Here is a 21,589-nt window from a genome sequence, read left to right on the forward strand (position 1 = left end):
AGGGCACAATGGAATCACTAGAATTCTTCATACCCCAATTATCCTTACACCTTATCAAGAGTGTAAACCAAAAGGGGAAGGAAGTACACAGCTTAGTACTATTATCAAAGATGCAAAAATGGTATTTCCTGCCACATTGCCAACTAGTTTGATTTGATTGGGGGGAAAGCCAGGTGTGTCTTAGAGAATGACTGGGGATTACTGCAAATTTATTCAGGGTATGAGGCTAATTCCAGCTTTAGCTGTGAATGTGATGTCTCTGTTGAAGCAAATCAACACAGATACTGGCAGTTAATATGTAGTCATTTCTATGCCAAATCCCTTACTCCTCCCTCATTTTTTTCTGTAAAGAAAATCAGAAGCAGTTTGCCTTCATGTGGCCTTCACTTTCTTGTATTAGGCCTATATAATCTCCTCTGCTCTCTGTTAAAACTTCAGCAGGAATGACTCTGATTGTGTTGATATCCTCCATAAATCATCATGCTGGTCCATTACATTGATGACATTATGCTAAGTAGACCTGGTGAAAGGAAAATAACAAGGATTAAAGGTGCCATAGTAAGACACATGCCTGTCAGAGACCTGTCTCATCTTTGATATTTTCTAGGGATCCAGTGGCATTAGACCTATTGGGATATCTTCTCTAAAGTGGGAAACTATTATTGTTCCTTGAACTATCCACCACAAAGAAAGAGATACAATGATTGGTAGATCTTTTAGAGTTTTGGAGGAAACATACACCATATTTGGGCTTCCTGCTTCAACTAATTTACTAGGTAATGCATAAAGTTGTCAGTCTGGAGTATGCTCTAGAACAAGAAAAAACTGTAAAGTATATCTAGGCCCCAGTTTAAGTTGCTATGCCACTTGGGCCCTATAACCCAGCAGACACAATGATATTGAAAGTTTCTGTGGCAAACATACTATAGGAAAATCACAGTGTCAACTCCTAAGATTCTGGTGTAAGACTATGCTGTCTTCTGACAACTATTTTCAATTTGAAATGTCACCCATCTTTTTAACAGGCCTGGTAGAGACTAAATGCATTACTATGGAACACCAAGGGGCTATGAATCTCAAACTTCTCATCATAAAATTAATATTATCTGGTGGAGCTCTCGAGGGCCAGGTAGGCTGGAGCTCAGGCTCTATATCGTTGAGTCGGCACCAGCCCCACGAGCTGGTGTCGGCCCAGCCATTTTGCACTAGGAAATCGGGTCTGAAGTGCCGGGTGTGAGGCCTCTGCATACCAAACCCTAGGAGCAAGTGAAATTAGACAAAGCACAAATGAACAAAAGGAGTGGTCAGGCTGCCACCTGCTAAAGAAGAGGATGTGTCACCAAAAACTGCCATTGGAATTTCTCCCCGGGCACATGGTCCACCAGCTTTGCAGTGAGGACACTGCTTGTGGGGTGTCTGCTGGCTGCATGTGAGACGATTCGCCACCTCTGACCAACTTCAGAATTGTTTAGCACTGGAGGAAGTGTCGTGATATGGTTTTCATTTATAACTGCCAGGAGTCAGGGCTGAGCCTCTGAGGTGGGAGAGCCAATTTCAGGACACTGGTCCACAAGAGACCTCCCAGCTCAACGTTAATATCAAATGGCAAAAAACTCCCAGAGATCTCCATCTCACGGCCAAGAACCAGCACCACTCAAAGACCAGAAAGTAACAGTGCTAGACACACTATGCCAAACAACTAGCAAGGCAGGAACACAACTCCAACCATTAGCAGAGAGGCTGCCTAAAACCATAATAAGGCCACAGGCACCCCAAAACACACCACCAGATGTGGACCTGGCCACCAGAAAGAAAAGATCCAGCCTCATCCACCAGAACACAGGCACTAGTCCCCTCCACCAGAAAGCCTACACAACTCACTGAACCAACCTTAGCAACTCAGGACAGACACCAAAAACAATGGGAACTATGAATCTGCAGCCTGTGAAAAGGAGAACCCAAACACAGTAAGTTAAGCAAAATGAGAAGACAGAGAAACACACAGCAGATGAAGGAGCAAGGCACAAACCAACTAGAACTAACAAATGAAGAGGAAATAGGCAGTCTACTTGAGAAAGAATTAAGAATAATGATAGTAAAGATGATCCAAAATCTTGGAAATAGAATGGAGAAAACAAAAGAAACTTTTAACAAGGACCTAGAAGAACTAAAGAGCAATCAATCAGAGATGAACAACAAAATAAATGAAATTAAAAATTATCTAGAAGAGATCAATAGCAGAATAAATGAGGCAGAAGAACGGATAAGTGACCTGGAAGATAATATAGTGGAAATAACTACCACAGAGCAGAATAAAGAAAAAAGAATGAAAAGAATTGAGGACAGGCTCAGAGACTTCTGGGAAACATTAAAAGGACAAACATTCGAATTATACGGGTCCCAGGAGAACAAGAAAAAAAGAAAGGGACTGAGAAAATATTTGAAGAGATTAGACTTGAAAACTTCCCTAATATGGGAAAGGAAATAGTTAATAAAGTCCAGGAAGCACAGAGTCCCATACAGGATAAATCCAAGAAGAAAGACGCCAATACACATATTAAACAAACTGTCAAAAATTAAATACAAAGAAAAAATATTAAAAGCAGCAAGGGAAAAACAACAAATAACACACAATGGAATCCCCTTAAGGTTAACAACTGATCTTTCAGCAGAAACTGTGCAAGCCAGAAGGGAGTGGCAGGACATATTTAAAGAGAAGAAACGGAAAAAAACTGAAACCAAGATTACTCTACCCAGCAATGATCTCATTCAGATTTGATTGAGAAATTAATAACTTTATAGATAAGCAAAAGCTAAGAGAATTCAGCACAAGCAAACAAGCTTTAAAAATATGCTAAAGGAAATTCTCTAGGCAGGAAACACAAGAGAAGGAAAAGACCTACAAAAACAAACCCAAAACCATTAAGAAAATGGTAATAGGAACATACATATCAATAATTACCTTAAATGTAAATGGATTAAATGCTCTAGCCAAAAGACATAGACTGGCTGAATGGAAACAAAAACCAGACCCATATATATGCTGTCTACAAGACACCCACTTCCGACATAGGGACACATACAGACTGAAAGTGAGGGGATGGAAAAAGATATTCCATGCAAATAGAAATCAAAAGTAAGCTGAGGTAGCAATTCTCATATCAGACTAAAAAGACCTTAAAACAAAGGCTATTACAAGAGACAAAAAGGACACTACACAATGATGAAGGGATCAATCTAAGAAGAAGATATAACAATGGTGAATATTTATACACCCAACATAGGAGCACCTCAATACATAAGGCAAACACTAACAGCCATAAAAGGGGAAATCGACAGTAACACAGTCATAGTAGGGGACTTTAACACCACACCTTTACCAATGGACAGATCATCCAAAATGAAAGTAAATAAGGAAGCACAAGCTTTAAAGGATACATTAAACAAAATGGTCTTAATTGATATTTATAGGAAAATCCATTCAAAAACAGCAGAATACACATTTTTAACAAGTGCTCATGGAACATTCTCCAGGATAGATCATATCTTGGGTCACAAACCTTCATAAATTTAAGAAAATTAAAATCATATCAAGTAACTTTTCTGACCACAACACTATGAGACTAGGCATCAATTACAGGAAAGGATCTGTAAAAAATACAAACACATGGAGGCTAAACAATACAGTACATAATAACCAAAAGATCCCTGAAGAAATCAAAGAGGAAATCAAAAAATACTGAGAAACAAATGACAGTGAAAACACGACGACCCAAAACCTATGGAATGCAGCAGAACAGTTCTAAGAGGGAAGTTTATAGCAATAGAGTCCTACCTTAAGAAACAAGAAACATCTCAAATAAACAACCTAACCTTACACCTAAAGCAACTAGAAAAAGAAGAACAACAACAAAATAAAACCACCAATATTAGCAGAAGGAAAGAAATCATAAAGTTCAGTTCAGAAATAAATGAAAAAGAAATGTAGGAAATGAGAACAAAGATCAATAAAACTAAAAGCTGGTTCTTTGAGAAGATAAACAAAATTGATAAACCATTAGCCATACTAATCAAGAAAAAAAGGGAGAAGACTCAAATCAATAGAATTAGAAATGAAAAAGAAGAAGTAATAACTAACACTGCAGAAATACAAAGGATCCTGAGAGATTACTACAAGCAACTCTATGGCAATAAAATGGACAACCTGGAAGAAATGGACAAATTCTTAGAAATGCACAAGCTGCCGAGACTGAACCAGGAAGAAATAGAAAATATGAACAGACCAATCACAAGCACTGAAATTGAAACTGTGATTAAAAATCTTCCAACAAACAAAAGCCCAGGACCAGATGGCTTCACAGGCGAATTCTATCAAAAATTTAGAGAAGAACTAGCACCTATCCTTCTCAAACTCTTCCAAAATATAGCAGAGGGAGGAACACTCCCCAACTCATTCAACGAGGCCACCATCACTCTGAAAACAAAACCAGACAAAGACGTCACAAAGAAAGGAAACTACAGGCCAATACCACTAATGAACATAGATGCAAAAATCCTCAACAAAATATTAGCAAACAGAATCCAACAGCACATTAAAAGGATCATACACCATGATCAAGTGGGGTTTATCCCAGGAATGCCAGGATTCTTCATAACAGGCACATCAATCAATGTGATACACCATATTAACAAATTGAAGGAGAAAAACCATATGATCATTTCAATAGATGCAGAGAAAGCTTTCAACAAAATTCAACACCCATTTATGATAAAAAACCCTGCAGAAAGTAGGCATAGGGGGAGCTTATCTCAACAAAATAAAGGCCATAAATTACAAACCCACAGCGAACATCATCCTCAATCATGACAAACTGAAACCATTTCCAGTGAGATCAGGAACAAGGCAAGGTTGCCCACTCTCGCCACTATTATTCAACATAGATTTAGAAGTTTTAGCCACAGCCATAAGGGAAGAAAAAATAATAAAAGGAATCCAAATCGGGAAAGAAGTAAAGCTGTCACTCTTTGCAGATGACATGGTACTATAGATAGAGAATCCTAAAGATGCTACCAGAAAACTACTAGAGCTAAACAATGAAATTGGTAAAGTAGCAGGATACAAAATTAATGCACAGAAATCTCTTGCATTCCTATACACTAATGATGAGAAATATGAAAGTGAAATTAAGAAAACACTCCCATTTACCATTGCAACAAAAGAATAAATATCTAGGAATAAACCTACCTAAGGAGACAAAAGACCTGTATGCAGAAAATTATAAGACACTGGTGAAAGAAATTAGAAGTGAAACAAATAGATGGAGAAGTATACATGTTCTTGGACTGGAAGAATCAACATTGTTAAAATGGCTATACTACCCAAAGCAACCTACAGATTGAATGTCATCCCTGTCAAACTACCACTGGCATTTTTCACAGAAGTAGAACAAAAAATTTCAGAAGTTGTATGGAAACACAAAAGACCCAGAATAGCCAAAGCAATCTTGAGAACGAAAAACGGAGCTGGAGGAATCAAGCTCCCTGACTTCAGACTATACTACAAAGCTACAGTAATCAAGACAGTATGGTACTGGCATGAAAACAGAAATATAGATCAATGGAACATGATAGAAAGCCCAGAGATAAACCCAAGCACATATGGTTACCTTATCTTTCATAAAGGAGGGAAGAATATACAATGGAGAAAACACAGCCTCTTCAAGAAGTGGTGCTGGGAAAACTGGACAGCTACATGCAAAGGAAAGAAATTATAACACTCCCTAACACCATACACAAAAATAAACTCCAAATGGATTAAAGACCTAAATGTAAGGCCAGATACTATCAAACTCTTAGAAGAAAACATAGGCAGGACACTCTATTACATAAATTAATGAAACTTCAAAGCTTTTGCACAGCAAGGGAAACCATAAACAAGACAAAAAGACAACCCTCAGAATGGGAGAAAATATTTGCAAATGAAGCAACTGACAAAGGATTAATCTCCAAAATTTACAAGCAGCTCATGCAGCTCAATATTAAATTAAAACAAGCAACCCCACCCCAAAATGGGCAGAAGACCTAAAGAGACAGTTCTCCAGAGAAGATATATAGATTGCCAATAAACACATGAAAGAATGCTCAACCTCATTAATCATTAGAGAAATGCAAATCAAAACTACAGAGAGATATCATCTCACACCGGTCACAATGGCCATCATCAAAAAATCTACAATCAATAAATGCTGGAGAGGGTGTGGAGAAAAGGGAACCCTCTTGCACTGTTGGTGGGAATGTAAATTGATACAGCCACTATGGAGAACAGTATGGAGGTTCCTTAAAAAACTATAAATAGAACTAACATATGACCCAGCAATCCCACTAGTGGGCATGTACCCTGAGAAAACCATAATTCAAAAAGAGTCATGTACCAAAATATTCATTTCAGCTCTATTTGCAATAGCCAGAAGATGGAAGCAACCTAAGTGTCCATCATCAGATGAATGGATAAAGAAGATGTGGCACATATATACAATGGAATATTACTCAGCCATAAAAGAAATGAAATTGAGTTATTTCTAGTGAGGTGGATGGACATAGAGTCTGTCATACAGAATGAAGTAAGTCAGAAAGAGAAAAACAAATATCGTATGCTAACACATATGTATGGAATCAAAAGAAAAGGTTATGAAGAAATGAGAGGCAGGACAGGAATAAAGACACAGGTGTAGAGAATGGACTTGAGGACACGTGGAGGGGAAAGGGTAAGCTGGGACGAAGTGAGAGAGTGGCATAGACTGATATACACTACCAAATATAAAATAGATAGCTAGTGGGAAGCAGCTGCATAGCACAGGGAGATCAGCTCGGTGCTTTGTGACCACCAAGAGGGTTGGGATAGAAAGGGTGGGAGGGAGGGAGGCACAAGAGGGAAGAGATATGGGGACATATGTATATGTATAACTGATTCACTTTGTTATAAAGCAGAAACTAACACACCATTGTCAAGCAATTATACTCCAATAAAGATGTTTTTTAAAAAAAACAAAAAGTAATGAAAAAATAAATTAATATTATCTGATGAATTGAATCCTTAAATTTCGATACAAAGAATGGCATATTGAAGATTCAGTGACTCTGCCAGTTGAGAGACAGCAACTTTAAAGCTGCAGTCAATAAAAGATGCCCTGTGCCCCATAGCCAGAAACCAATGGGTGGAGGTGGAAGTTTCCCCTCTCGCTATTATATCTAAAAATGTATTGAAGGAATTTTTGCTTCCTTTTACCACAATATTGGGTTTGATGATATTGAAATTCCTACTAGTCAAAGGTAGAACGCTTCCACCAGGGAACAGAGTCATAGTTTCATTAAACTGGAAGCTGAGGCTGATTCTTAGCCATTTGAGATGCCCCGTGAGCTAGCAGGCACAGAAAGAATCACTTGCTGGCTGGGGTGATTGATTCTGATTTCCAAGGGGAAACTGGGTCTCTGCTACACAATAAAGCCAAAGAGCACCACTACTGGAACTCAATGGATTCACAGAGGTGCCTCTTTTGCCAAATAGCCCTAATCAGTGAAAAACTACAACAAATATAGGACTGTCAAAGATTCAGATCCTTCACTGATAAAGGTTTGTTTTATCCCACCAGAAGAAACAAAACATACCCAGCCAATATGCTACAGAGTGCAAAGGAGGACAATGAATTGCTTGTGGAAGAAGGATAAACTATGATGATCGGTTTAGGACTCATAAGTTGCTAGGAAATCAGGGGCTGAAGAAGCTATGCTTTACTTTGTTTCTTTTTCCCTCCTTTCCACCACCCATTGTCTTAAATAAAGAGTAATGGAGGTTACTAAGATTTTATTTTCCAGTGGAAATATCATTGAATTAACACTACCATGCAATTAGATGGTAGCTGATGGGAATTTGTGTGTTCTCCATGTTGAGGACATGCATATTTTATCTAGACAAACAATAAGAGTGGATCCTGAGGAGAAAAATGAATTGGCTCTGCTGGATATTCCCTGCCTTGCTCTTCAGAGCTACTCTTCACTCTTACCCATTCTGCTCATAACCAGGAGGCTAACCTTTGTGGACTGCATCAATGCACTCCTTTCCTTCTAGCTCATGGCTGAGTTCGGCCTACGGGGGACTCCATCAGGAGATTAGAGGGCAAATTGGCTGTGTTCTTTTACCAAAGGAGCTGTGTATTTTTTTAACCTCTGGTAAAAGGACACAGGTCCTGTCAGAGAAAGTTCTCATCTATAGCTAATATTTCCAGGTTCTGGGAATCATTATTTTCCCTTGAATATTCAAAGCTAGGGGGGTCATAAGGGTTATTCAGTGTTGCTAGTCCTGATGAGCTTCATTGAGACTTGGTTTCTATTAACCTTTCTTACACCTTAATAAATTGTCCCTTTATTAATCCCTTTTCATTATACTGTTTGAGAGTGCTATCTATTTTCTGTCAAGGCCCTGAGTGACATATCAAGTATCAATTTTCCCCTATCTACCCTGAGAAATTTATGGGATCTGCAGGGCCAAGTCATATTACCTTTCATCCAAGTGTATAAGCCAAAACCTGGGAGTCATCAATGAAAAAAAACCCTTTGATACTGCTTACTCTACATATGGAATCCATAACTATTTTCTGTTAATTTTATACCAAAAATATGTTTCAATTTCTTCTCTTTCTTTCTTTCATCATTGTCACTTTCCTAGTCCAATCTACTGTCATCTTTTGCTTGGACTACTGAAATAGCCTCCTAACTGTTCTTACTTCCCTTTTGTCCTGCAACCAAAGTGCTCTTTTAAAAATACCAATCTGTTCCTTTCCATGGTCCTGACTAAAACCCTTCAATGTTTTCCTATTACTTTAATGACATTTTTTTGACATACCCGGAAGAGTCCTACATGATCTGGACTCTAATTTTCCAGCTTCTGTTTATACAATTCTGGTTACTCAGTGTGCTCCAGGCTCTCTTACTTTCACCTTCTCCAACAAACACACTTCTTCCTTCCTCAGAGACCTTTTTTCTGACTGAAATATTCTTTAATTTACTTCATTTACACTAGTTTTCTTTCAGCTCTCAATGTAAATTTTACATTCTCAGTTAAGACTTCATTAATAGTCCAAGGTTGGCCCCCTCTATTATAAACTCTCATAAGCATTCTATATTTTTTCTTTATAACAAAATTGTACAATTATTTGAAAAACAAGTATTTCTCCCCCCAAGAGACTAGATGCTCAACAGGTGTGATGTCCATACATATTTTTCTCACAACTGTACACATGCCTAATGCCTAAAGGAATGTCTGGCAAATCAATCAATCAATCAATCAATCAGTCAATGCAGTCAATAATCTTGTGGGGGTGGGTGAAGGGATAGAAGGGAAAAGTAACACAAGGTATGAAATCCATAACTATGCTTCATAGATCAACTCTCAGATAAATGACTGCCTGCTTCTCTGGTTGATACAAATCCTGGGTTCTGAGTGGACAAATGATGGAACAACTAGTGTCTGTCACATATTAATTCCTCACAGATTCCAAAATCAGGTTTTCCTTCAGTTATACTTTTAGTGTTTCTGAGGGCTTTCTATTTTTCAAAATATTTCTTGGTAGTGAAAATTTAGAAGTTCCATCTGGGTGACTGTAGCAATTAGGACTTTTGTTTTACTTTTTCATTAGCCATTTTACCAACACAATGTGATAAACAGTGTATCTCACAGCATGGAACTTCCTTTAGGATCCTGTTCTTTTACACACTAGGATCTCTTGGCATTGTATTCTCTAACTTGTGTGAATGTCACCTTTAAACTTATTGTAAATTTGGCTGTGGTTTAATAGTTATTCATGTAAGAAAATCCTGCCTCCAATTACTCTTTTATTTTCATTTTTTCTTTTTCGCTATTCTCACCTATTTACGCTTCCAGATGAACCTTCAGATAATTTTCTCAAGTTCCAAAAGCCATTCTTTGGGAATTTTGGTTGGAATGGGGTTAAACCAATAAATTTAACTGGGAAACAATTTATTTATTTGTAATCCTCTTTCTCTCCTTTCCATTCACTCAACTCTTTTGTATCTCTTAATTATGTTTTATGGTTTTCTTCATAATAAATCCATAAATTTCTTGGTCTGTGCTATTTTATGTCCCTTTTGCTGTTATGAATAAAATATTTTTCACCTGTTTGTATTATTTTTTTAATTGGTTGTTGGTAATATAAAGAAAAGCCATTGGCAATTGTTTATATTATACAGAATCTTCTTATTGATTTTCAAAGTTTTCAATTAATCCACTAATGTGTTATATGTAAAATTCCATGGGGTAATAAACATAATTTCATCACCTTTTAAAAATTGATACTTGTTATTTGTTTCACATATTATGCATTGACCTGAATGTCTAAAACAACATTGAATAGCTACAATAACCAGCATCCTTTCTTGAATATCATCTTTAGTCATGATGCTGACTATTTAAGATAAATATGTAAAAATCATATCTCTCTTTTCCTAATTTTTATACTTTTATACAAGGAATGGGTGTATAATTTTATCAAATTCCTTCTGAATATTCTCATTCTCTATTAGGAACCAGTTCTTGAATTTTTCAGCTACTGCTATTATTTTCTAATTATTGCATTTTTTTCCCATTTTAAAGGTTTGTGTTATTGCTTTATTTCTAAATTCTTGAAAAATTTTTAGTTAATGTATTTTCTTTTTTTTTAAAGAGAGTATATAAGGCTATGGATTTGACTGGGTACAGTTTTAGCTACCAAAATTAATCAACAATCACTACCAGCAGGTGATCAGTGATATCAGGAACAATTTTTAACCGAACACAAGAGAAAGTGTCTAAAGTACAGGCGCCCTTTGTATGGAGTTTATACTCTTAGAGTAGAGATCACAGCATGTGAAGTTATTAAAAGTCATCAACATCTTATCCAAGGTTAGTTCTTAGTGACCTATTGTAGCTGTATATGACTGTTTAAATTTTTATGAAAAAGGAAGCACATTAAAGGTTTGAAATTGCTATGGTCCTGAAGGCTTTTAACAAATAGTTGAATTTACATGTAAGCTAATTATGGGGTCTTTATAAAAGAGTAATTGATATAATATCAAAAGAGGGGTAAAATATGAGATTATAAAATATAAATGTGTACAGGTGGGAGTAAAGGCAAAGCTCGGCTCATAATTTTAGATTTATTGCAGGTACACCAAAGCTAAATAAGTAATGTAAATTGTTCATATGAAGTATCCCTCAAATGAGAACCAGTGGTTGAATATGGTAAAATTTATTATATGGTTGTATTATTCATACAACCTAAGTTCCTTATAGCATTCAGCACTTACACAGTTTTGTGGAATTCACAATACGGTTATCAGTGAGAAAGAATCACTGCATTAGTGAAAATGACTTCTTTATGAAAGTTTTTTACATATAAATCAGACCTATTACAGAGCACCTGACAGAAAGGCAAAGATGTAATTTCTAAATTCAGGAAAGTTGCACAAAATGGAAAACAAAATGAAACTTAACAATGTTAAGCAATTTGACATGCTTTACACAAAAACGTCAAAAAAAATTTTAAATATTTTAAATTTAGAACATGTTCTACCATATGATTAAAGCGCTTACTTAAACACACACACACACACACACACACACACAGAATGGAATTCATTGTCAGGGTGTTAGCTGACACATTCATGCTGCTTTCAGAAATCGAAACCCTATAAATTCAAAAGAAAGACATAAGAATTATTTCATTTCAGTTTCAAACAACAAGCAATGCCAATTAAATTAAAAATTGACAAGAGCTTGCAGTGGTTAGTAGTTTTTTTTTCTTTTTCTTTTTAATATAAGCCATACAGTAAATGGATGAGTAAATATCTTGAGTATCCCACACACTTTAATGTTGAAGTCATATTATAAATCTCCGACTTCCTGTTACTAAGTGTACTCATTTTCTGTTGCCTTTTACTCTTGACAGATCTTGGTCTCAACAATAAATTCGTTGGGGAAGTGTCTAATCTTCCAGCACTTATCAATTGCACGTTTGTTGAAACCTGTGAGGAAATGCATAATAAAAGTGGCTTTTTCATTTTTGTGTAAATAAAAATATATCTAGATTTCCTCTCTACTTTTCCCGTATTCCACCCCTACTCTCCTTCACTGTCTCAACAACGCAGGGTGAAGGAAGAAATAAATTGCCTACCCAGCAAGAGGTCTCTTCTGCGAAGGCGGAAGGACTTGCGGTTGTTGCAAAGTTGATAAATAAATATACCAAGGTTACTAACATCACGAATTTCCTCCACAGCAACCAGGTCTTCACGAACCACGTAAGTGTGAGGCAGGTATTTGCCACTCTAATAAAAGTTTTTTAAAAGATTGAAAGAGAAATTCTTAAAAACGCGATTTCATTTCTCACCTATAGCAGATATACTTTTAAAATAGACTTTATTTTTAGAGCAGTTTTAGGTTCACAGAATATTTTTTATTTGAAAATTATTTTAGTGAAATGGAATGTTTTGGCGCATATAATTAATTTTTAAAATGAGGAAGCAATTATTTGTAATTGCTTATATAAAAAGTTGACATCCAAAATACATACTGCCAGTTTTCCAAAGAGCTCCACTAGATTCTTTGGAGGCATAACAATGGAGGTATTGAGGGGCATCAGATAGCAGTTCCCCAGCAGCAAATCCAGGTAAGCAGTCATGCCCTGTTGGGGAGGGGGAAAATGTTAGGTATGATACAGAGAGTATCAATGCTGCAGATTTTCCAATGACCATTAGAACAAGCAGTTACAACCTTTCAAAATCAACTAATGTATACTCAATAGCAAAAGAATGAAAAAAGGCTTTGCTGCAAAAAGTTGTATATTTATGAACAGATTTAATACCAATAAACTTACGAAAAAAAAAGAAAATTCAGAAATACCTATAAGAACAAGAAACCCACCTTTTCAAAGTCGTGAATAATTGCTGCAGGGTCACTGTCAGAGAAACTGGGGACAGGCACATCAATAATTGCGATGTTGTCATCCTCACGAATGTCAGCCTCTTCCGTCACAGGCAGGAAGTAGGGCTCTCCTCCTTGGAGGGAATTTGCAGGGTCCTCAGAATCAAAGAAGCACATCTCTCCACGGTAGATGGTGCTCTAAAAGACAAAAAGGGAGAATCAAAACTTTCTAACACTCACTCCCATGATATTTGAATCATTTCTCAAACTCATATCAGTTTGTTGTCCTGTTTATCAAGCTGAGGATTATTGATTACAATTATCACCACGAAGACAAATCAATTTTATACCAAAAGGTAATTTGAAAACTTTCCCTAAATCGTCATTTATATGGGGACCACCACAGATTTGTTTTCGCTAAATGTATAGCAATTAGTAATCCGAAAGATAATAACTTTCATTAATATTACCTTGGGCATGAAGTACTTGTAAATGCAGGCTCCACCAACAATAAGTCCTGCCAAGATGAATGAAAGGCCTAAGAGAGTAAGCATACATCTCCCAGAGGAGCCCTCTTTTTCCTTGGCGGCAACTCGGAGATCCTATTTATTAAAAAGTAAGATCAAAAACAAACAAACAAAAAAAACAGATTGTGCTTTTAGACACATAGTTGCTTTTGTGTACAACTTACCTCCCTTGAAACTCAATATGTTTTAAAAAGATGTTAATTCACCCTAGCCTAAAATCATTTCAAGACACTTTCTGATGTTTAATAGATGTGAAAATCTCCAATTTATAATAACCTTTTTCTGGCATTTCCAAATCCAAATATAGATATAAAGTTATTTCAAAGTATACACTTCTAAAATCAGCTGAAAATAACCATTCATTTATGCAATAAGTTATCCTCTTTAAATAAATGGAAGCCATTACTTTTTGGACTTGTACAGTGATATAATCACTAACTTTCTGGAATACAACTGTGTCTTTAGTATTTTTTGTACATCAACTTGTTTGCCAAATTAGAGGTGAATTAATAGCCTTTGGTTTATTAACTGATTTTCAAAAAGCTGTTTTTTGAAAATTAACTTTTATAGGAAGGAGTTCTATAAAGTAGGTGTATACCATTTCCCCCTATTTTAGAAATTAAAATATTGAAGATGAGATCTATTTCATAATATTCTTAATTTTAATGAGAAATTAGGCTTCCTAATATCACCCAATATTCTATGGCTGTGTCTTGCTTGAATGAAATAACGTTTTCTAAGTTCTGGGCAAAACACTAGATTTAAAGGACAGTCATAGCTAGGCACAAGGCTTTGAGTGTGACAGTGACTGTAAAATTCTGTTAAATCCATAATTTGTTTAGTAATTGGAACAAGGGGCTCCAAAGCAAACAAGTAACCAATTAACTCTGTACTCTTCTCAGGGCAGTGGACCAAGGGGCCCTCCAATCTCATTCTTTTATTTCACAATATGCCCTAAGCAGCAGTATTTCTGAAGGGTACAATGAATGAAGTCAGCAAATCTATTCTCTGATAATCAGAGGGTAAATCATTCAGACTGGTATGTAAATAGAATTGTTTTAAGTCTTTCAGGACATTAGCTCTTTTCCATAACTACTTAATGCTAATTAAACTTTAATTTGGTGAAAGCAAATACATAGATTCTAAGGAGAGGCAATCATTTCATAAATGGCTTCAAAAAATGATTTCTTTTTAAAATTCAAAGAAATATGGTATTCACATTTTCTTAGTTACTTAAGTTCAAACTCTCCATTAATACTGTATAAGCCTTGAAGGTTTTCCTTGTCCCAATAATTTCCAGAAATTTAAAATAATTTTTATTTAAAAAATAACCTAATATTAACACTACAAAGGCTATAAATTATGATTGTGAATCCCTGTAATCTAGAGCGAAGGGCTTAGAAATTATACTTTGGATGATTAAATTGAGGTCCAGAAAAATTAAGTGACTTTCGTAAAAGTCACAAAAATGACTTAGTTCGAAATTCTCAAAGGAATTAATTAATTTATTTTTTCTTGTCATTGAGATACGAGAAGAGCAATCTGCACTGCAATTTGATTTCTCCTTCCAATATTTCAGGGGTTTTATTATTAAGCAAGATCTAAGTATTAGAGTGTCAATTTCATAAAATTTCCCACCATAGTAGGCAAGATATGGAAACAATCTAAGTGCCCATGGATGGATGATGGGCAAGGAATAAGGATTTTTTTTCATTTAAATTTGCCAAACTTCAGTGTGGTAGGGGCTATCACTTACCACAGCTCATTTCCCTCTGAACTGTATTTTAAAGTCATTGTACACAACCTCCGACATACTATTTTGTTGTGTTCAGTTTCTGATGAGCTGATCAATACATCACAATACAATGTGCCAAGTACTATTAAATCAGTGTCTTATGGTGCCCAGGTTAGGATCCTGTCGTATGCTTATTTTTGTTTATTCCTCATCACACCTCAGGCCTGGTAGAAGTATTGCTTGCATATTAACTGAATTCAACAAGTCATGGAGTTTGTGGTGATGAGGGGAAAAAAAGGATTATTGTGTGGCTATATTTAACTACTGGCATCTAATTAGAACTCCCCCAAAAAATCTGGCCATATTTCCCTTACAAAGTAAGGAGAACAATTACATATTTGACCTTCTATCATTTAATCAAAACCTCAACAATGCAAGGGGGTGTTTTTGAGTTCTGAAATGTGAAATACACAACAGCTAGTTTGATTGCTGGGTTAACTATTGAAAGTTTCCGTGATAAAAATTCTGCAAAAGCTCATTAGCTTTTCAAATTGTGTGCATAATCAGTTTTACTACATGGATTCTCATTTCACTCAGAGATCTTTTCAAATCTCCACTCTGAACACAAAAGTTTAAACTTTATAGAGAGAACAAGACAAGTTAGGGCAGATTTGCAAGCTCCAACAATGCACAGATTTTGTATAACAAGAAAAAAAATATGATTGTGCCTTTTAACATTGAAATTTTACTGAGGAAAATGAGGAGTAGTTTACAAACACTGAAAACATGTTAGATGTTTAAAGGAGATAGAAATTGGACTAAATGAACAATGGCTTACATTTTGCGGGGGGGAAATTCCCCCAGCTCCTGGCAGTGCTAGAAGATTAAATTACAAGGTCGGACTTGCTTCAGATCTTTCTGTGGGGGAGGGTGGGCAGAGGGGATATCACTCAAAAAGGAAGTACTGTACTAAAAAGAAAAACAAAAGAGAAAAACAAAACCCCTCAACATTTCTTTTACGGAAGAGTTTTCTTTAGGAAATGCCACTCTGAAAACATACAAGGCTCTTGCAGTAACAGGGCACAGTGAACATCTCAAAATCTAATTAAGACCAACTTCAGTTTTGACAGCTCCTTTACCGAATACTTAACACCGGCTGTGACCCGAGAGAAACTGAAAATATACACGGGCGGGCACAGACACACACTTGCCCCAACCCATACCGCATCGAGTCAAAGCTGCCCTTTGCCCCCCGCCCCATCTCCACAAACACTCAGGGATCCTAGAAAGCCTTAAGATTCATAGAACTTCATACACGTCGAAAGGAAAGAAAGAAGAGTTAAATCTCGTGTCCTTGCTCACCCTGCCTGTCCGCTCCGCCCCTGTGGAAGATGTGTGTGTGCCCCTGGAGCTGACCGGGTGACGTGCCTCTCTTTGACCTCTAGCTACCCACGTTTCCCAGGAGAAGGTGACATCTGGTCCCAAGAGTTCTCCTCAAACTCCCTCCAACATCCCTCCGCGATGTACAACGTGAGCTGGGACCCACGGAACGTGGCGCGATGCACGGAGATGCTAAGGGACTTGGGGAGCCGCAAGCGGAAGGTGGTGCGAATGGACAGAGTGGGGGTGACCGGGCAAACCCAAGAGACAGCGCAGAGAGCACCGCCGGAAACACAGGAACTCCGCAGCAGCTTTCATTCTGTCCTTTCCAACCTTTCCCCTTCCTTCCCCCCAAACCACCCCCACCCCACCTTCCCGACCCTAGCAGGCAGTCAGGCGTGGAATGGGAATTGCTACCTTGCCGGTCAGGATCTGAGCTCGGACCGTACGGCTTACTAGGGCCTCCACGTCTTGCTGCGCCTCCTCTTTTTGCACCGCTGTGGGTGTGTTGAAGGCGATTTTCACCATGGTGAATCTCCGGGCTGCGCGGTAAGGCGCTGCTCGGATCAGTGTCCTGGGCTGCAGGTTGGAAGAGGAGAAGATCGCGCTAGCCCTAGCCGCACCTTCTTTCTCCTCGTCTGCTTTTACACTACTGCAAGCCCAGGTCTGGGTATACTTATGACGCAGTCACAAGCTGGGTGGGAGACCGTGGGCGGGCCAAAGCAGGGGCCGAGGGAGGAGCGGGAAGGGGTCCAAGAGCTGGAATGGGAGTGGGAGTTGCCAGTGGGAGGAGAGAAACTGGGTGGAGCCAGTGGACTGGGACTGAAAACTCCTCACCTGCACTCCAGGCGTGCTCCCACCTCGCTCTCTGCTCCCTCAGATAAGAGCAAGACAGGAAGGAAGCCTGCTGTGTCGTGTCTTTCTGCCTCTGTCCAGGCCACAATAGCCCCTGTCCCTGATTCTATTTTCCCAAACTTGGACCTGGCCTCCCGCGGGGCAGGGAACTGTAACTTGGCACCAATTCAAGCTTCCTCCTCTCTGCACCCACCCAGGACCCGAAAGCACAGTTTCAGGACTTTTCTGTACCTTTACAATAATACCTTCCTTTTAAAAAACACTCAGAAGCACGTTTAGAGTTACTTGGTTCGTTCTCTCAACATGTTTTTTCATTCCTTGACATCTGCTTGTTTTGTAATTTTAATTTCCTATCCCAGAGCAATGCTAAATCAGAAATATAGGACACCTGCCTCCTCAAAGCCCATTTTGCAGGTAGGACATGAGACACAGGAGTATAGAAAGCTCATAGAAAATCCCTGAGATATTTCAGATCTTTCACTCTCCCAGGCCAGGGAATCCAGACCAAGGTCTCACCCCAGAACTTGTTTCTTTTCAGCCACCAGCTGTGAAATCCACAGCGAGAAAAGCAGGGATGTGTGTGTACCTATGTATTTAGGGAGGTGGAAGTGTGGTTGGAGATAGAAAATTTAGCCAGAAAATTAACCCAGCTCTAGTGAAAAAACAAAAAACAATAATCTCAAAGGGGCTGAGTTAGAAACCATTTTTGGAACATTTACATGAGCAGCCAGTGTAATCATACCGTTTCTTAAAAGTCAGTTCTCCCTGGTTGGTGACCTGATAGAGTACCTTTCCATATGAAATTCTTGCTGTAGAGGTTGGTGACTAGGGGTAGTAGTGGTAAAGAGTTTATAAATAGTCCTGCTGCCAAAGACAGTAGAGGGGTCTGTTTTGTGAAGATAATAACACTTACCCCCCAAAATCCAGCTTGTGCTAGAGAATACCCCGTCTACTCATATACTTATTAAAATGACTTGAATATGTTGAGAGTCACCACCCCTCTGTCCTAGAAATTCCAGGTTGTAGTTTTTCCCACTGAGGTTTCCTTGGCTCTGAAATGCATAGCTTGTCTCCACTGTGGCAACTTTGTGAAAACGGCATTCATTTTCTTGGATAAGCTGCAGATGGGAAGGTAGATGGAGGGGAACAGTGGGGAGCCTGTGCCTTGTACAGGGCCAGATGTATGAGTTTGCTTAGAAACATTGGCGTTTTATGTTCTTTTACTTATTTTTTGCTCAAGTGGGGCCTTTATAATTTAACATTTATGAGGCAACCTTTAGTGTAGGCTGAGGAAATCTCAACTTCCTAAGATGTTTCTCTTTACAGTTACTTTCTGTTTGCCATCACCTTTGTGACAACTCAGCCTAGAGTCTGTGCTAGTCTGGCCCTGTGATCCATAACACACAGATAGTTGAACCAATGGTTGCTCTGACACATCTACCTACCAAGTGCAATGTGCTGGATGGAATAGTATTATTTTAGTCTATATTTCCTGAAATGTGGTCACACAGAAGGGGCAAAGATTATTTCTATTTTTCAATGAATAGACCCAAACTCTCATAACAACCAATGGAGTATATGATTAATTGCTAGGTTTGTGATATTGAGCAAGTCATCTCATCTCCTTGGGCCTCACTTTCTCCTCAGTAGAATGGTAAAATATTTTCATCCTGCTGCTGTGAGGATCATTTAGGATAATGCAGGAGGAAACACATTTTAAATTATGAAAAGGATAGAAGAGTGAAGTGGTTGGTTATGCTACAATTCTTATTTTAGTATGTAACATAGTCAGGTTTGAAGGTTATAAAGATGATCTATTTTTTTTTATCCTTCAACTATTCTTTAATTTCTAGAGCTGCTTAAGACCCCACAGTCTCTGAATATAGATCATCTTGGAAAAGGTCAGACTTCTAAGAATAGTCACATAAATTAGCATTTAACTTCTCTGTTTAATTTTTAAAACTTTGGCCATCTTCTGTTTCTTAATGCCATGCTGTATTTTAGGAATGTCACCCATACATCTCTAAGGGGCTTTGCTGATGTTGGACATATGTGCTGTAGGCGTGGTCTCAAGTTAGCAGATATTGCTGTTATCCTTTCAATATAAATACATAATGCTTGTGTTAGAATCATAGAATAGCAATAATACCCATCGTTAGTGCCCATTTATGAAAGACAAATACTTCCTGCATTTTTTTTTTAATTTCAAAATGTAACCTGCTACTTGCTCATCGGGCTTCAACCAGTATAGTGAACATATTTCCATCTAATAAAAAATGGTTCTCATTGATTAATCTTTTCCTTGTACTTGCTCCTTCCCAGCAACAACTTCTTGTTTTTCAGAATCAATTTCTCCCACTTTCTTGTCTTTGGTACTGTGGGGATCTGGCTGCCATACCAATTACAGCTAAAGTTTTTGTTGTTGTTGTTTTTCTCTATTTTTTAATTGAAGTATAGTTGATTTACAGTGTTGTGTTAATTTATGCTGTACTTCAAAGTGACTCATTTATACACATATACACATTCTTTTTAAATATTCTTTTCCATTACGGTTTATCCCAGGAGGTTGGATATAGTTCCCTGTGCTATACAGTAGGACCTTGTTGTTTATCTATTCTAAATGTAATAGTTTGCATCTACTAACCCTAAACTCCCAGTCCATCCCTCTCCCTCCCTCCTCCCCAAATGTCAATGGGCTGAATGCGCAAATCAAAAGACATAGAGAGGCAGACTGGATAAAAAAACAAGAGCCTACAATATGCTGCCTACAAGAGACCCACCTTAGGGCAAAGGACACACATAGATTGGAAAGTGAGGAGATGGAAAAAGATATTTCATGCAAATGGAAAAGAGAAGAAAGTGAGAGTGGCAATACTCATATCAGACAAAGTAGATTTTAAAACAAAGGCCATAAAGAAAGATAAAGAAGGTCACTATATAATGGTAAAAGTATCAATATAAGAAGAGGGTTTTATACTCATCAATATATATGCACCTAATATAGGCGTACCCAAATACATGGAACAAATACTACCAGCTAATGTTGCTAATCTTGTCAGAATCCACACCATTTAAGTCTATAAATGAATTCCTTATTCTCACATGCCATATGATGACTAAATTATCACAACTTGAGCTAAATGGAATATGGCAAACCATTGAATGCCAAGCAACGTTGTCAACTCTCTTTGAATGACCCAAAATTCAACCGCACAAAAATAAGGCTACTAGTGGCATCTGTTCATCAAATATTTGTTCATCAAATATTTACCAAGGGTCTACTGCCTTCTGCTGTAATCAGCCATGGGAATACAGTGGTGACTAAGCAGATACAACTTTGCCCTTGTAAATCATGTCACCACTGCACACATGGCAATACCATTTGTTATGAGCTCTCCAGTTTTTGTAGCGGGAATGTTGGTCCCATGCTATGGAGTGGGATATAGCAATTCTACAATCCAGCAGAGCACTTCCATCCACAGCTAGTGTTACCAAGAAAGCTTAAATTCCAAGCTCTACTGCAATGACTTCACACCCAGCATTCTATTTAGGAAAATTAATATGACAACAAGATGTATTGGGAAACGAGTTAGGAGGCACTCCCACAGTCTATGTGAGAGGAGGTGGAATACGTTGATGACTGCAATATTGAAAATAAAGGGACAACTTCCACAGATGTTTAGGAGCCATATTTTACAAAGTCTGGTGCTGGAATAAATCATATGAGGGAGAAAAAATTAGAAAAAATAATTCTGTTCTGGATGATTGGGAATCCAAGATTTGGAAAATGGTGGTGCCGTTGGTAACAATACCAAACATTTGTGGAACACATCAAATGCTAGATTTCTGTGCTAATCACATTAAATTGATTATGTTATTTAATCTTTACCACAGTGCTGTGAAGTATTATTACATTCCCCACTTCATTGATGAAGAAACTGAATTTCCAGAAGTTAGATGACTTGCCCAAGGTCAAATTCTAACTCAGGTGATCTGATTCCAGTGTTTATACTCAACCTTATATTGTCCCGCTGCCACTAAAATAAATGAGAAAATCAACGAGGGAGCTGGTCTGAAAGCAGATAAAATAATTAGCATATTCTCTATGGAAATGAAGCATGA

At 37.7% G+C, this 21,589-nt stretch overlaps 1 protein-coding gene across 2 annotated transcripts; it reads right to left on the reverse strand.

Annotated features, from left to right (window-relative positions):
* Positions 1-11,281: 11,281 nt before the first annotated feature.
* Positions 11,282-17,280, reverse strand: ITM2A (integral membrane protein 2A). 2 transcript variants are annotated; one of them, XM_007115018.2, is made up of 6 exons: positions 17,030-17,280; positions 13,441-13,572; positions 12,971-13,168; positions 12,621-12,731; positions 12,225-12,375; positions 11,282-12,075 (listed from the first exon to the last, which is right to left on the reverse strand). In XM_007115018.2, the coding sequence occupies exons 1-6, from the start codon at positions 17,138-17,140 to the stop codon at positions 11,987-11,989; spliced, it is 792 nt and encodes a 263-aa protein (XP_007115080.1). In that variant the 5' UTR covers positions 17,141-17,280; the 3' UTR covers positions 11,282-11,986. The 2 variants fall into 2 exon arrangements, with proteins under 2 accessions (XP_007115080.1, XP_007115082.1); XM_007115020.3 differs by lacking the exon at positions 13,441-13,572 and having other exon boundaries at positions 11,867-12,075; positions 17,030-17,234.
* Between the last annotated feature and the right edge of the window lie 4,309 nt (positions 17,281-21,589).

Source organism: Physeter macrocephalus, chromosome 21 (assembly GCF_002837175.3).
Source record: "Physeter macrocephalus isolate SW-GA chromosome 21, ASM283717v5, whole genome shotgun sequence".
Classification (NCBI taxonomy): Eukaryota; Metazoa; Chordata; class Mammalia; order Artiodactyla; family Physeteridae; genus Physeter; species Physeter macrocephalus.